The sequence below is a fragment of the Chelmon rostratus genome, chromosome 2 (genome assembly GCF_017976325.1).
Source record: "Chelmon rostratus isolate fCheRos1 chromosome 2, fCheRos1.pri, whole genome shotgun sequence".
Classification (NCBI taxonomy): Eukaryota; Metazoa; Chordata; class Actinopteri; order Chaetodontiformes; family Chaetodontidae; genus Chelmon; species Chelmon rostratus.
The window spans coordinates 28,513,329-28,530,959 of NC_055659.1; the positions used below are offsets into that span (position 1 = coordinate 28,513,329).

Here is a 17,631-nt window from a genome sequence, read left to right on the forward strand (position 1 = left end):
CATGTGTATTTATTTATTTATATATATATATTTTGTTTTCTTAAGATGAATTATCTTTACATTACAAACTTTACAGGTAAAGAAAGCTCCCCATCTTTACCTGATCCTGTGGGCCACTGTGTGTCCAGTCAGACTCTGCTGAGGGGGCCTACAGTATTTGGTGGGTGTAACAGCGGCCCTGCCTGCAGACCGGTTCTCCTCTGGAGTCTCCAGCTGGGCAAAGTTTTCGCACCTCCCCCTCCGCCTGCCTGCCCGCCTGGTCCCGGCAGCGCCGCGATGGTCAAAAGGTTCACACTTGCGGCGCTCGGAGGACCGGCAGCCGGCGGCTCTCCAGCCCATCAGCCCGTCACGACAAGGTAACACAAACCGGCGTCTGCAAACTCGTTAAACCGTCAAAGCGTCCGCGGCTTTTTACCGACACCCTGTCCGCCTGCTCACACAGTTTCATCCGCGGATGTTGTGGTAAGACCGTCTGAGGATTTGTTAGTTTTCTTCTAACTTTCCTTCCATTGAGAACTCATCGTGCGCACTGACCGCAGCCCTGCAGCCGGTGCTCCATATCACTTTGTCCAGTTACCAGGTGGAGACAGGTGACAGGTTGCAGTGCGGTTTGTGCACAAGACTGACTCTGCTTCAGTCCGTTTCGTCTAATCTGTTGCTCACAGCCTGAACCTTCTTTCTGCTAACAGCATACAGGTGCGACAAATGCGCGACTTCAGTACACTTCACAGAAAAGTTGATGTACTGTTCGTGTCGTTACAGAGTGCCTACAATACATTATCATGCGTTTAAAGCGAGTTTAGTTGTAGTTTATTGTGTCTTTAATGTGCCACTGTATGTACTGATCTGTCCACATGTGTTCCACAAAAAGTTAGATCGTGTTTTGTTTTACAAAGGTGCAGAGCAGCTTTCTGAGAAGTTCTTTTCTTTTTCACCAGTGAGCAGAGTTGGCAGAGCTGTTGGGCATTAGGGATTGTTGAGTGATCAGCTGAGTGTGTGTGTGTGCATGCAGGCAGAGAGAAAAGGAGGAACCCCCCCCCCCCCATCTCTGGCTGCTCTGGGAAACACCGCCTGCATACACACTCACTTTGCCTTCTTCTGCAGCCTTGCCTCATACAGTCACACTGCATGTCACGTCCACTGACAGGACTCACTGATCCTCAGGCTAGAAATAAGCTCAGTTCAGTGGAAGAGCACCTTTGGGGTGGTGGCTGGCTCAGACTTGCCCCCCCCCCCACGAGGGCTGTGGCAGAAACTTCAGCTCTGAAAGTGTAGAGCAAGACATGCCAAATTACTCAACTCCTCTTCTTTTTCTCTGCTTCATGCGATGTATTTTGTGGTTCAAACTGCTTGGCCCTGACACTGTATGGAATGAAATATGAAAACCAGCCTGAGAGTGGTCTGAGAAGCTTCAGACCGAGGGCTTTAATAACCACACACGATTGTTTTGCATGTACTTTCTGACATGCCAAGGAAGTTCAGTCTGCTGGTTGTGAAAACCTGAAACATGAGACGGTTGATGCCAAACAAAATCATTTGTTTACCTCTGTGTCGCTCCCACAGTCACAGAACATTTTTTAAGAACAGGGTGTCAAGTTGTTGATTTGTTTGGCTTCTTTTTATGACATAAGGCATAGCAAAGATAACAAAAGCAGTTCTTAATGTGATACACCTCTGAGTAAAATGTGTTAACTGCTCCCCAGCTGTGAAAGTCATTCTCAGATGATGTGAAAAACTGTCCTTATTTAGAGCATATTTTCACACTTCTGACAGCACCATATGTGACAAATCAGTGTTAAATTCAGCACCTCAGAGATACTTCATGAACATCAGCCAAGCAACACAGTCAGCATCCATTGCCATGGGAAACCGTGCTCAGTGTCTTTGGTGATATATCAGATCTGTGCAGATATATTTTGACAGAGAGGAAAATGTTAGTGTTTTAAATTGTGTCACAGTGTGGAGCAAAAGGGACTTGTGTCAGTTTAGGAGCTTTGATTATGTCGTTGCTTCTGTCTCACAAAACTAACAAAAGACTGGATGATTTTGGTTGTTTGATTTCTGCGTTTCACTGAAATGAACTAATGAACCGACTCCAGTGTGGAGCTGTGTGAAAGCAGTCACTTTGAGTCTGAAGCTTATTAAATGCATCATTTGGAACAAGAATCATTAGTCAAAGAAGACTTTGCGCTTTGGTCTCCACTCCGCTAATTACTTCAGAGAATGTACTTTCCATAAAGTGTAATCAATTTCCAGCACACTCAACCGCTGAAGCATTATGAAGTCTCTATGTTCAGCAGTTAGACTTTAGGGTTGATTGCGATGCGAGGCTGTTACGGCAATTTTTCTCATGCAGATAATCAGGGACGGGGTAGAAATATGAGACTTGGGAAGGTTCCAAGTTTCATCATGACAGCCTGCATAATGATTCCAAACACTGCGCTGCAGCTGATGTTAATGAGGAGTGCGTAGCCATAATGTCAGGACAACTATGAGGCTGTAAAAATTGGACTCTCGTGAGCTCAACTATGAAGCCAGATGTTGGTCTGCTTTCATTTTGAGAAATAAGCCTGTGTCTGCGTGCCTGTCTCTATTTCTCCTCTTTCTTGCAGAGCAGAGTTGGTTCACAAAGGCAGAATGTGCCAGAATCCTTGAAGACACTCTACAGCCTGAGGACGATACCTGATCTCCTTTGATTGTCGTACGTCCACCTGGTGCCATGGCCGGTCTTGTAGTAGCTGAAGTAACGCTGCTGAGGTTTACATTTCTCTTCCTCTACTTGAGTGTCTGCTTGTGCCAGCGTGACTGCACCGGTGTGGACTGTCCCCAGCTGGACAACTGCATTGAAGAGGTGCTGGAGAGTGGCACCTGTTGCGCTTCATGCCTGCAAAAAGGATGCACATGCGAGGGATACCAATACTATGATTGCATCAACGCTGGATTCAAGAATGGCAAGGTGCCTGAGGGGGACTCCTACTTTGTTGACTATGGCAGTACAGAGTGCTCCTGCCCCGCAGGAGGGGGCCGGATCAGCTGCCACTTCATCAGCTGTCCGGATATGCCACCAAACTGCATCGAGGCTTCTGAGCCTGCAGATGGCTGCATGCAGTGTGAACGCGTAGGATGTGTTTATGATGGGCAAAAGTATGAGGCCGGACACTCCTTCCACATTGACAACTGCCGGGTCTGCCACTGCCCCAATGATGGGGGGAAGCTAATGTGTTACCCTGTGCCAGACTGTGATCTGCAGAAGGTCCAGAAACCAATGTTAGCTGCATCAACAGAGGAGGACGGCAGGGGCAACAGTCACCCCTACAGGTTTGACCAAGAGGGCCGCGTGGATCAGTTATCCACACCCTATCGCCTTCTTCCTAATGGAAACCTTCCTCTCTTCAAGTTGTCACCCTTGGATAAGGCGGAACCAGAAGATTATGATTACCCTACAGACTCTCCAGAGAACCACCCTCAACCTGTGGTCTTCCCCACCCAGTCCTCCTCCAGCAAGGTCATCTCTGTGTCCCGAGGCTCTGACAGAACCTCTGCCCTGCAGAGCTTTGGCAGACGAAGCAAGCTGGAGCTGAGAGAGCGATACGGAGTTCATGGCCATCCTGCAGACAGAGAGGACGACACAGAAAGTCCTCTGAGAGTAGAGCAGAGTACTGTCAGGCCACACATGACCAAGAACGCCACTACTTCTTGGCAGCCCTCACGGGATCTAACAAGTGCACGAAGTGTCACATTCAGTGATCTTAGTACACAGACAGATCTTGAGAATCCATTGCATGTTCTCAAAAGTTCAGATAGTGTCATGTTTCCACAAAACCAAGCATTAGGGAGTGAAAAACACCCCGAGTATCCACCTAAGGTTTCAGAGAGTGCAGTTCATCATCAGAGAGGCTCTGAGTCTAAGACACATCACCAAAATGCATCAGGTAGTGTGACACCAAGAGGTTCGGTGAGTCAGATCGACGTGAGTCATCCAGTGGCAGGTGCAGACAGTCAAGACAGTCAGCAGAGGCATTCAGATAGAGTGAACTTTCCACTGTACATGCTGAGAAGCACAGAGAGTCCAGTCCACCCCCAGGCAAGTTCACATGTTCAGAAAGAATCACAGGGGACAGTGGCACCAGACAGTGAGGAAGGGGTGGATGAGGAAGAGAAAGAGGAGGAGGAAGAAATAGTAGCATTTCGTAGTGTCACTGGGCCTGAAGGTGTCGATGTACCCTACGAGATAGAGTCAGCACAACAAGAGAGAAGCCATGAGGAGTCAGAGAGCAGGGATCCAACCAGCAGCTACAAAAAGACCACACCCGAGCTCAGCACCAGCTTCCACAGGTGGCCTGAATACCTGACGACCCCCGGGGTCCATTTCATTGCCACCACCACCCAGCCGCCAGCAAGGTTCACGCCGGATAAGAGCGAGGCCGGCAGAAAGCTGGGTCAGGAGCTGTTTAACCTTCACAGCGAAGACCACGAAGAGGTGAAGGAAGAGGTGACAGAGGAAGAGGTGGGGAGGAGAGATCATCCTGTCTTTCTCGCCAAGCCTGATGGAGGTAAGTCAAAAGATGCTTTCACACACAGGCCATCATACTGTGACATTGTTCTCAATCATCCAGCGATGGTTGGGCTGTGCTTTTTATTTGAGTTAGTGTTTGACTGATCTGATCTGTTTGTATTCACCACATTACAACTTAAACAGCCTTCATGACTGTGATATTGGGATCTTGAAATAATACAAACAGCTGCCCCTGCAGGGCTGTGCAACACGAGCAAAATCTCATAATTAAGCGTGTAGCAAAATGTAAAATCTGAATCTCTAAAATCTAAAAAGGTAATTTTGATAGATTGATTGTCCATGTCAGACTTTTCCTACCTAAACCATGTCCTTGACAGATTTAGCTCCTCTTTTATGTACGAACTTCTCATTTTGTCTTGGGGAGTCTTCTGTTCTTAATTACCCCGTTCTGTCTCATGTCCACTGTCCTCCATGTTTGTTTGTGTAACCTCCATGCAAGTTTCCTGCCTGCATCCTCCCAAAAATGTTGTGCTTTGTAATACAATGAAATAAACGCTAGATCGTAATATAGTTGTTTTTTGACCGTCAGACGACTTGTATCGTCATATATCGCCCCGGGCCCACTCACCTCTTGTTCCACCACCCTCTTTGGTGGGAAGCAGCAGTTAATGTGTCAGCCACTGCTGCTTGCTACACTATGTAATCTTGTCTCCTCCTCTTGTATACAGTATTTCTGGAAAGGTTAATCGTGGACATTTTACTGAAAAAATAACGTGTACGAAGTTCTGCTGCTGGATCCTATGTTAATGAAAGTGGTGCGACTGAAACAAAACAGAACATTTTTCTTTAGCACTTCATAAACCTTTATTATATTGCTTAAGTTCTGAGAATTCTTTCAGCAGTCCAGCATTTAGCGCCCCATTTTTAATCGAACATAAAACACTTAAAAGTCGGTCTTCCTAATGTTTAGCTGTACAGCATTGTCCTCACAGAACAAAGCTCCCTTTCTCTGGCCCTTTCTAAATACCAAGCCAAGCCATATGTCATGAGCGCATGGAAGGAGTGGAGACGCTCGCCGGTCCCCAGGTGTCTGACCGGGAACATAAATAGTGAGCCCAGGGTCTGTCTGGAGCAGGGAGTCAAACACTCCTCCCGCGGCGAACATCCTCTCACAGCAGTCTCGTAGCAGTCACCGCCATCCCTCACCCGGCAAACAAGGCCTCGCCACTGTTTTACTGCACGTTGCCTCAGCTCTCCCACAGGGATCAGACACGGGAGCTGGAGAATCTGGATTTGCTCATAAATTCTCACTGGCCTCCAGCCTTCAGATACTTTTATTTCAGAGGTGTGTCTTAGATTTAAAAGTTTTCATTTGGAAGATTTACAGACTATGCAGTATATTAGTGTATTTTGTAGTATCCCGAGGTGGTTGTAGTGTCCATCAAACAGTGTAGCTGGTGCTTTGGTGGCACTGTGAGGAGACTCTTTTCAGTCTGTATCTCATAGCTTATGCAAAACATATAGTTCTTCCATTTACTTCAAAGGAAGTGGAGAAGTGAAACACATCTGTTCCTGTACATTTTTTCAAAACAGCAAATGTCAAAGCTCTCATGTATGGATGAAATCCCAGTGTGTGTTATATAAACTGATGATAGAGCGAAGCACGAAGGACTTTTATTTAGCTTAAAGCGTCATAACCCACGATTTGAAGATTGGGTTGAAATGGTTTAGCAGGTCAACGCACTTTATAGCTGGACGTCCGAGTTATTTGATCCGTTTCTGATGCAAATGAAATGGCTTTGAAAAGTCAAAAGTCAGAGGTGTGTGCAGCATGAGGCAGTTGCAGATCCAGATGTTGGTGTCCTGGAGGGATTAGATATACAGAGTTAGACTCCACACTGTAGCTGCACTGGAGACTAATACAGGGACTGAGCACAATATCAGAAATACCTGTACAGTATAATGTAATGCAATGCAATAATCATGCAGTAAACACTGCGTTTGTAAATATAGTGTGCACATTAATAAGCTGTATAAACTTCTCTCCCCACTAAAATGACATAATGTGACACATATACACTCAACACATTTGCTCTTTAAATAGAGCATGTGGATGATGAAACGAGCCACTTCCTCATCTACAACTATTAGGAGGCTGGTCTTAATTAATCTTACGATAAGATAATGTAATTACATAATCACTGCTTGCCACATTTGATTAATTCTAAGGCCATTTGCACATTGATTCATGGTAATAAGGGGGGACTGGTGTGCAGTGGACTGGCTGGTGGATCACGACCTGCTCCCAAAGTTTCTTCCTGAAAATGACACATTGCTGTGTCCTCTGTAGCACAGGCAGGAGGATAAGCTGAGGAGGAGTTATCTGTTGGGGTGGCAGGGTGCCTTTATTCCAGATAAAGTGCTTCCTCCAGATAGAAACGCCCTGGACCAAAGACAGGTGTCTGCTCACAATCTTATAGTGGAGATAGAGGGGAGGACCAGGCAGGGCCTCTCTCCAGGCTGCTGATAATGAAGTTTATCATCTCTGGATAACACCAGCAAAGCACACAGGATTTGGCAACTCTTTAACATCTGACACAAGAGGCCCAATTTTTCTATAACATTGTCTTTGTGGTAATCTTTTTGAAGATGAAAGGAAGTTTGTCTTGCATGTTATCCGATAGAAATATATCTTGTTGCCTTTTGGCATTTGAATCTTTCTCTTTTTAAAAGTCTCACTAAAATTAATTTTTTGCCTTTATACATGTGTATTATTTCACATTCCTACCTGACATTAATGAGAATAATGTCATTTTAGGCATCATTTGTTACATAGATGCAAATGAAAATATTCTTACTTTATTTCATTAGTAGTGTCTTTCTCTTACATCCTATCAGAATCAATTTATTGTGAAGTAGGTTTTCACATACAAGGAATTTATCTTGTTGTATTGGTGCGTCACAAAAGTTGTATGAGAAAATATAAAGAAAGATGAAAGCAAGTACTGCAAGTCAAAAAGAACAAAATTGAGAAAAAAGAAAATTGACAATAGCACGAAAAAGATATAAAACAATAAAAACAACTTGTTTTATATTCCAGTTATTTAAATGAAAAAGCTTTTATGCAGCAATGTGCAAAATATTGGCTGTTGGATGTTCACAGTATTAAGTTGAAGGAATATTTGCAATGTGCAAGATTCAGTCAGTCAGTGTCAGTGTACCATGTAAAAAATGGGCTCTCGTGGCATGAGTTGAAATGGTGAGGTTACTGTGAAACTAACTAGCTACAACACAGCAGTGAGTGTTGACTTTACATACAATCAAGCTTATGTTCAGCCGGTGCAACAGACTGCAGGGTTCAGTTCCCAGCTCTGTGCCACGACATATAGTCTTCAGTGCATGAACAAACTGACACGTGTTAAAAAATCCCAGGTGAGAGCAGGTTTTTTCCCATGAAAAGAAAGGAGATTTTGTTGAAAATACTTACCTAACCTATATAATACCTTGTCTGATCCGGTTAACAGAAGGGTATTTTTTGCAGTGCAGTACTTCACCTGTCTCCTGCCTACAGTGAGTTATATAAACTAGAACATAGTGGATTGCAGCCTTTTTCCTTGACCGTCCCCTGACCCCTGAGACTTCTCTGTCCATCCACTGAGCCCTCTGGGCCCACCCCTTCAGAATATCCTGTGCAATGGGCTGACCTCTAAGCAGTGTTAATGATGGTACATGTCCTAAAAAGTGCACAAAACTCTTATATGAGGTGCAGTAATATTAATATTGTATAATTAAATTTTAAGATTGTTGTAATTATTTGTCACACACACATTTTTACACATTTTTTTCTCCTGTCCTTCTGCAAGAGAGGTAGAGGGCTGGCATTTGGATGCAAGCTTTAACTATTTGAGCCTGTCTGCCCAGGATCTCCACCAAGCAGGACGGCTTTGTAGCCCCACGGCTAATCAGAGTTCCACACGCTCAGCGTTAAAGCGGTGGACGCTAAAGACGTCATCCCAGATGATGATCGACCTGCTCTCTCTCTCTTTGACCAGTTTAGCCAGGGAGGACTCGACTTTGATGGCCTAAACCGAGTTTTCAAAGATCAGCTAACCAGCTAGGTGCTTTATCTGCATGCTAATGCTAGCAGCTAGCTAAGACTAGTGCCCACGCTCATTTGTACATTTTAAAAGAAAAATCTAACACCTTAAATACCTGTAGCTTTGACCAGCTCCAGCGACCTGGTCAGCCTCATTATCTGGTGATTAGCGCTTAGCTGGAAAGTGAGAGCGTTGTATGAATTGAGACGACCAGTGATGTGTCACCATGCATTGATGGAGTCAATACACTGATGTTTATATAGGCTATGACACGCAGGCTGGATTGGAACATGCCTATAGTGGTGTACCTATGAGGTAGTTGTTCATGAAGACATAATTATATGTTGAAAACACAAATATATATGTTAATTTCTATATCTTGGACATCAATACACGTGTGTTCTGTCTGCCCTTTGTAGACTGCTGTGACTGCAAAGCGTGTGAAATGTGAGTGATAAGCCAGCGAGGTATTTTTCAGCATGCTAACGCTAACGTTGCCTCACTTTAGAACACGTCAGCACTTTGTCTGACGTCTCTGGAAATAAGCTCTCATGCACAGCAGTCTGTCGGGGTGTCACAGTGGCTGGCCGGTCAAAAGAAAATGACCAATTTGTCAGGTAGCTGCTTCTCACTCTGTTTCTGGACTCAGGTGAGTCGGTTCTGCAGTGGCTTTTCAAAGGTCATGCCATTATAAATGAGGCATGATGACAGAGGCTGTGAATGTGAATGACTGAGGTGTGTATGTGGCTTACATTTTCATCTCTTAAAGCTCCCTTCTTTGGACTTTTTGAAGGGACATTATGTAATTTTATAGCATTAGCAGCATGTAGGCTTCTATAACTGTGGCAAGAAATAGTACACTGATGGATCTGGCACATGAAATAAAGTACACTTGCTAGTTTGTTTACCAGTCTGGCACTGCAGATAACTTTTACAATAATAACAGTGAGGGGGTAGATCAATAATAATCAGACTAACAAAGACTAAAGCTTAAAGGCTGAAGCTGTGGTACATGTATATGTCCCATGTACAGTGTATGGCAGAAAGTCAGCATCCTCAGCAGCTCATTATCCATGCAGAGGACGTGGTGATTGACATCATGATTCCAGTCATCAGGCTGGCCCGAGAAGCCGCCATGTTGAATCACTGCACCTCTTTTCAGCTGTGTCACAATGCACAGCGCAGCATGGGATGACAGCAGCCCGAGTCTGGTCTCAGAATTATCTAACTACAACACTAACAGAACACTCTTCTGTTAGCTGCTAAAACAGGGCGCTATTCTTTGTTAGATTTATCTCTCGTGGCCCAGATGAGACATGTTAAAATGAATATCCTCCAATGTCTCCCCATTCTTCTTCCTCAGCCCTTCTTTTGCAAGACTGATAAATTAATGTCTTAATTTATCTGCAGCAGGAAGACTCCAAGACTCTGTAAAGCCTTGCTTCAGAGGCCAAAAACCTCTCCAGGATTTATTACTGGGCCTCAAACTTGAGAGGAGCAATTCAGTTCTGGCTTCATCTGGATGCCTCCCATTCTCCCCCAGCATAGATAATACCGGAGTCCTCCTCTTCTAGACCAGCCTGTCTGCTCTTGTTCATGCTCCCGCGAATCTTTATCTCCCCCCATTCAAAAAGTGCAACGGTTAAATCAAGGCTAAAGATATGGAAACAATTTAGCCAGTATTTGGCCTCTGACCCTTCTTTAACAAATAGACCATTTTCTTCCTGGCATGCTTGTGGTATCCAAACAATCATTTATGTGCTGGTAAGATATTGAAGTCTTTCCAACAACTCTCAGAAGTTTAGTCTTCCTAAACATGGTTTTCAGCCACTTCCGGGTTTGTAGTTTTGTTAGAAATGCGTACCCTAGTTTTCCTGATTGACCAGCAGCTGCTAGCGTTGACCCTTTTGTGACCCCCACTACCTGCTATGAAGGGCTTGACCTCTGTTTTGTATAGTTTCATCCACTCACTAAATCCTACCTCACTACATTTTGAAAATGAAGATGATGGTATGGGATGAGTGTTTGCGGCAGGGTCACTCCTGCTTCATCTCTGCTTAAACCAGCTCGCTACAACATAAGGTCCCTCACCGCTATCGCTTAGCGAAGGTCAAACCATCGGGAATGCATGGGGACTTTGATCCTGTCTGCGATACAAGTCATCCGTCTACAGCTACTAGCGTCCATGTGTTTTGGACATACCTCTCACTGCGTAGCATTTAGCATTTGGTTGGAAATATTTAGTACACTTTCACAAATGATCTCTGTCTCTGTCAGACCATCTGCAGTCGCTGCTTACTTGGAGTCACCCTCACGCCTGCAGTATGGAGTCATATTCAACTTTTATAGCTTTTGTAACTTTCTTGACTGGATGCCTGATTCGTGGGAATCCCCTGCTCCACCTCCCCATCACTCTTGGATTAGAGATGTCTTCTACTTTGGTAATATGGGAAAAACTTTGTGGATAGTTTTAAGAAGACATGGACCATTTTTTTGCATGTGCTCATAAGCTTTGCTCCCACAAACCATTTAGACCATTTTAATATCCCTACCTAATCTAGTGAAATGATTCACTTTAGTTCTCATAAGTGACCCATTCTGTTCATTTGTCTTGTTTTTACGTTCTTGTGCAGATGTTCTGTTTCTTTTCTTTCTCTGATCTGTTTGTAATTTCCATCTTTCCGTTCATCTTTTATCGACATCCCATTAAATACAGTTTGAAAAAAGCTAGCTGTAATGGAGACGGAGAGCGTGATAGACACTTTTGGATAGCTCTGCACATCTGTTGAATTGTTTGTGAAAAATGTAAAAAATATCTCTTGATGACTCATTTTGAATAGTCAGAGTTGACTTGGAAATTTCTGCTCAGCTGCAGTTGCTGGACTGTTAACATTAACTTAACCCCTCATATAAAAGCATCAAGGACCGCCTCCCACACCTTGGGGGAATTCGACACAGTGCGTTTTTGAACATACCCACAGAACAAAGCAGCTGGAAGCACTACATTACCATCACTGCTCTAGGTAGTAAGCTAGTTACAGTTTGCAGCGTTTTCAGCTTCTGTTGAAGATGAAAAACATGCAGAGTTTGCAAATTTTAAGATTGTTGTAATTATTTGTCACACACACATTTTTACACATTTTTTTCTCCTGTCCTTCTGCAAGAGAGGTAGAGGGCTGGCATTTGGATGCAAGCTTTGACTATTTGAGCCTGTCTGCCCAGGATCTCCACCAAGCAGGACGGCTTTGTAGCCCCACGGCTAATCAGAGTTCCACACGCTCAGCGTTAAAGCGGTGGACGCTAAAGACGTCATCCCAGATGATGATCGACCTGCTTGCAGTTTGCAGCGTTTTCAGCTTCTGTTGAAGATGAAAAACATGCAGAGTTTGATCCAGTCTTTGAACTTATGCTGATCTGTTTTTAGCTTTTGAAAGGCACAGAAAAAGATCCCACCCTCCAATATTTGTAGAAGGCATATTGCTATTGACAGGCCTGCTGTGTTGCAGTTGCCAAGTTTGATTAACATTTGCAAGCGGATGGTTAGCGAACAGTCAATCACAGCTAAGTTCTAACAGAGACATGCATTTCTACCACTATGATAATTGGGGGACTGACTCTTTGGCTTGAGCATTGGTACTTGTGTGGAGTGTCTTGACACTCTAATAGCTGGTGACTGTTTGAATACACAGTGCACTCTGTAAGTGTGTTGAAAAGCCTGAAATCTCAGCTCCCACTGAAGTAACTGTAGAGTCACTGGTATCGATAAACAACCCTGCCAGATTTATTATGGTCATCTGCTGTAGAGCTCTAAAACATGAGTTATTACACCTTCAGACAACAAGACACACAACTGAGGAAATGACCCGCTATAATTTTTCATAGCAGAAAGCATGTTTTTTTCCTTAAGACAACCCCCGCTGGATCCTGTGTGCCCATGCGACCACTGTGTGTGATCCAGAGTCAAGGTCCCAGACAGTCTCCTGAGAAAAACTGCAATCAAAATGCCAGTCACACTCCTAGGCCCTGACAGATAGGATGGTCATGGAATACGCCTCCCACAATCTGGACTGCTCATGGCTGTCCATGCCGCGACGCTGCAAAGAAACAAAACACGTTTTCACATCAGAGTCTCTTTCAGTCTGTGAACAGAGCTCATCGGGTAGACTCTCTCAGACCTGCAATGAGGTAGTCCGCATGTGTTCACTGAATGAAAGACAAAAGTTTCCATCTGCTCACCGATAATCACCCTGCTTCCTCTGAGATATACAATAGCAAACAGTGAGCCTGTGCGCTTTAGAAAAACATGACTTTGTTCTGAAATCTGGACTGTATCCAAGCAGCATAAAGCTTAAAAGACGCATGTCCGTATGTCTGGATTAGTGACAGATATTATTTAGCTCTTCAAAGGAATTACCATACAAACAGCTACAAACTGAGCAATGTATAACATGAGAGAGCTGATGAAATGCTGTACCACGTGATGCTGGCTGACATTCATCTTGCTTCCATCACACCTCACGCTGAAGCACCCGGCTAATGCACGAAGGGATTCAAACCACATGGAAAGACTGGAGTCACCGCGCTGTGTTGTGCTTCATGTCACTGTCATGTGCAGGATCCCACCCAAAAGCTACACTTAAACTATCTGCAACATGTCAAGTGCACACTTGTCAACAGTTTCCAAGTGCTTGAGAGCCTTAAGACCGCAAGTGTGAGAAGGAAGGTGTTGCAAACTAAAAGACTTTTTAGCTGATCTGACAGTTTTTATGACCTCTCGCTAGAAAAAGTGCCAATTGACAAATCTAATGACATTTTTGGGCCGACCTGACCTCCTGTCTCTTAAAGAGAGGTGACAGTATTTCTTAGTGTTCACAGAGAGAGGACCAGCACATTCAGCTGACCAATCAATGATCCCCGATGTTTGTCCAGGGACCTCCTTCTCCTTTGTTTTCCTTCTGTGTGATTTCTCTTTAAACTTAGCTTTAGGTTAGATATGTTAAGAGTGAGTTTATTCCGCTGTCTGGATCCCCTCTATTCATGACAGAGCTGTACTTCAGTCCCACAGTCTTTAAAACAAGCATTACAAAAAGCTTTAAATTCATACACATGAAATTAGCAGGTTGAAACATAGCCAATGCTGAAGTTAGTTAGTTAACCCTTTATGCTTAGCTTGGCCTCATTTTCTGATTTACTTAACGTTTTTAAAAATCTTTTCATTTTTCAAAGCATGTAAATATGTAAATATTTACATGGTAATGTTGCAAATGTATAAATTAGCATGTGGCCTCACATAGCAACATCTAGCAGTGCTTTGGATGGGCCAGTGTCATGCTGTAAACTACGATGCTTTGATGCATTCATTCCACTGGGAATATGTTATTATTGGCCAGTCCTACAAAATTCAGCCAAGGTAGGTGTTGGGACAGATCGCGATGGCGGTGTGATTTCATATATTGTGTGTGATGCTACCCAAAGTGAAATTCCAACATGTTTGTTTGTCAGAGTTTCTTCCTGACCTGCTTCATCCACTCAGCAGCGTTTCAGTTGCTTCGGCAGATCAGTCATGGAGAGAGGCAGAGCGAGCAGAGTTAATCACTGTAATGGCTCTCAGAGAGACAGAGTTTTTTGGATCAGCTCCATGTCATCAGGCCAAACTCATGCCGTCTATAACTCTCCCATCCCAGCACGGCCCTGGCACCTGGCTCAGCGTGCCTCCACTTCCAGTTTCTAATTATGAAAAAATTCTAATTATCACACTAAGGTCACCCTAAAACACTTGCAAAGGACTATTTTTACATTACAAAAATCAACAAATGGAGGACAGTCAGAGCCACTGAATCCATTCGCAGTTTGTCCTTGGCTCTGCTGCTTGCAGTTGAAGCCAAGGCTGGTTTTATCACCCAAACGCTTCCTTCAGCACCAGTGTTGATGAGGGGCATTCACATTTGATTATTTATAATGACTACCTCAAAATGGCAAATTAATTAGTGTTGGAGGTTGAGAGGGAGAAGGGTAATTTTGAGACAGGCACAATATTTTAATAGTTTTCATTCAGAGGCAATTAAAGACAGTAGTCTGTGACATTTTTCCATAGCTGAAAGTCCGTTTTCTTATTCCTGTCATTAGTTCATGCAAAAAACTTTTTTTTGTTTTCTCGTCTTAACACACACTGTGAGTCAGTGCTTCTTGGAATAAACGTCTGGCGCACAGAAGGTGATGAGGGGTTTTTTTTCGGACTTGTTTGGAAACATCGGGTAGCTAGCATGAGTAGCGCTAGCCGCCATGGCTGAAAAGACAAAGAACAGGGCTCCACTTAAAGACTCAAAAGTTAAAACAAATGCAGTGGTTTCCTAAAGGAGACCTACAGGGCTCGTATTTGAACACTGAGACGATAAGCTGGTCTAAAAGCAGTCTCTGTGCGTCCTCAGCTGTCTGGCTCCGTGCTTTGTTCTGACCTTGGTTTTTCAGCAGGAGAGATTTCCAACTTGCCGTCATACTTCAGCGATTTGATCAGCACCTCGTGCAGCAGTAACAGACTTGAATGGATCCTTCAGCAGGGTCTTGCAGTGTTCAGTTGAAAAATCAAACAAGGACATGTTTGGTGTTCCTCACTCTCTCTATGTTGCAGTCAGATTACAGTTTTAAGGATTTGTGTATAGCTGATGCGGTGGTATGATGTCCAAACAGGCTAATATTTGACCCAAAATGACAAGGATTCAATTTGTACTTTTATATGTATTTATTTTATTATACCCGCTTTATTCTTGGAAAGGTGGGAAAACAAATCTGACCCCATAATTGGACTGGGTTTAGAGAACAGATGATTGCATGAGGTGTAACAGAGTGTGTGTTTGTGTGGGAGCCAGCGTATCAAACTAAGCTGACATTTAGAGGAAAGCAGCAGCGTTTGCCCGTTGCAGTGATCAGTTCTAGGAATAGACACTTGCTGCAATGACTTGAAATAATGTCAGCCGAAACACACTGCGACAAACACATCCAAAACCGACACACATCGGCTTCTTCCAGATGGTCGTGTAATCATCTCTCATTATCTGAAATGACTTCAACACAGCATTTTGTTTTCCCTTTCAGATATTTCAGTCTTTCTTTCTGCACGTTGACGCGGGGCAGTTTTCTTGTTTTCAGCTTCATTGTATCCACATATTTTCGGATGATTTACTCACTATTTTTATATTTATATTTTTATTATGTATAGTTTGTTCTTTATAGTCTTATTTTCACTTATTTCACTGTGTGTAATGCTGCTGCTGCACTGCAATTTCCCAGCTTGGGATAAATAAAGTATATCTATCTATCTATCTATCTATCTATGACTTTGAGGATTTTCATTTGCAGCATTATGTGCTTTGTGGGCTTTATGATGCTCCGTGATTCCATGGGTTGAAGAAATCAAATCACTCAAATTAATTCAAAACCGCTTTGTCATAGAGAGTTGAATCTGAGCTATGTTCTGTAGCTCACAGCAGTATCTCATTCATTTAAAGTTATACACGTTCCTGAGGTTTACTATCTGTTACAGGTCGAGAGGAGGACAACCTAGCAAACATGTTAATACGTTTATTTCTGTTAGACCTGCATGTAGTCGGTCTCGTTATGGCAAACAACAAACCAGTGCTGGAGGGGCCTCAGATATCCTTTAGATCAATTGATTGGGAGCGTTATGGTTATTACAACATGGTTACAACAGATGTAATTTTTTCAACTTTTTACCTGTTATCTACCTTGCTGGGGACCTTTAACTTGCAGTGGTCTTGGGCTTGTGGGAAATGGTCTTTGTTTTAGGCTGCTAAAAACAGAAATATTAAATCAGTCTTTTCTTTCATTCATTCTTCCCCTCGAGACAAAGGGAGTGAGCCACAGGACAAGCAATTGAGTACAGTTGTTGCTCTGGATTCGAAGTCATTTGCAGTATTGCAAATATAAAAGTTACTTTTAGCGTTTTCTTACCACTGGACTAACACCTGAAGTTTTGGGTTGCTTTTGGTTTATTTTCCTAGTTGTTACTTCCTCGTTGAAGTCTGTGTTGTCCTTAATAGGACTCCATAGAGGCAGGGTCTACTCTTGGTAGATTAACCAGATCGAGGATGATTGAGGTCAAAAGATCCAGAGGAAAATGTTAAAATGAAGTCACCCAGGCTCAGCAGCAGGCACAAGTCATCAGGCACTCTAACCGTGCTGCTAACAGTATTGACATGACCGAGGCAGGGTGTCAGTAACTTGAAGGCAAACAGAGGACAGGGACACAATCCCAGGTGTTTATGATACCAATGGAAGCTCCGTCTGATAATCGGTGCCAACATGGAAGACCCTCAGGTGTCCTGCATCATTTTTTTCCTTATGTGAAGTCATGGTGTGAAAGCGGCCTTACGTGTGATGGATGGGACAGTTCTGTTATTGCCTTGGCCACAAAGGGAAGTCAGTGTGACCCCCTCAAGCCTCAGAAGTTCTTGCCTCCTGCAGTCCCTTGATAATACCTCGGTTATGAAGGTCCGCTCCCCTGCACACTCACGCCCCGTGTCAGCCCGACCCACTGGACGACCCCAATCACCAAAACAATGCTGCATCCCCTGCAGCTGAGCACATAGACTGCACTGATGAATGAGTACAAATATGGGCCCTTGAAGATTTCCAGTTGCACGATGCTGGTTTTGTGATTCAAATCTGTGCAGGAGCTAGAAGGATGTGCCAATGTTTACATAGTGGCCCAGAAAAAAGCACTGATCCTAACTTGGACTGGTCCCATCTGTGTCACTGTATCGTACTGTCTGAGCAGAGTGTAAGACGCACAAAACAACACATACTTCCTTTGCTTCCACTGCCTCCAGCGTTTTTCCCTGGCTCTGAGTGGAATACAGCTCAGCTCTTTGCCCACTGTCTGGGAGGAAAATCAGAGAGATTTTTTTATTGTTATTGTTATTCCCAACAATGGGGAGAGTGTCTCTTAAGATGTTGGCGTTAAAAGCAACTGGCATAGATGTGGTGAATAATGGATGATAT

The 17,631-nt window shown here is 43.8% G+C and overlaps 1 protein-coding gene across 4 annotated transcripts in view; it reads left to right on the forward strand.

Moving 5' to 3' along the window:
* The first annotated feature begins 258 nt into the window (after nucleotides 1-258).
* The window catches only part of fbln2 (fibulin 2), a 65,527-nt gene continuing 48,154 nt past the window's right edge, over nucleotides 259-17,631 (forward strand). For 2 of the 4 annotated variants that reach the window (XM_041960236.1, XM_041960263.1), the window contains exons 1-2: nucleotides 259-356; nucleotides 2,613-4,553. In XM_041960236.1, the coding sequence (XP_041816170.1) occupies nucleotides 2,720-4,553 (1,834 nt within the window). In that variant the 5' untranslated portion in view covers nucleotides 259-356; nucleotides 2,613-2,719. Of the gene's footprint in view, nucleotides 463-2,612; nucleotides 4,554-17,631 lie in introns of all 4 variants that reach the window. The other 2 variants (XM_041960254.1, XM_041960245.1) reach the window with 2 other exon arrangements.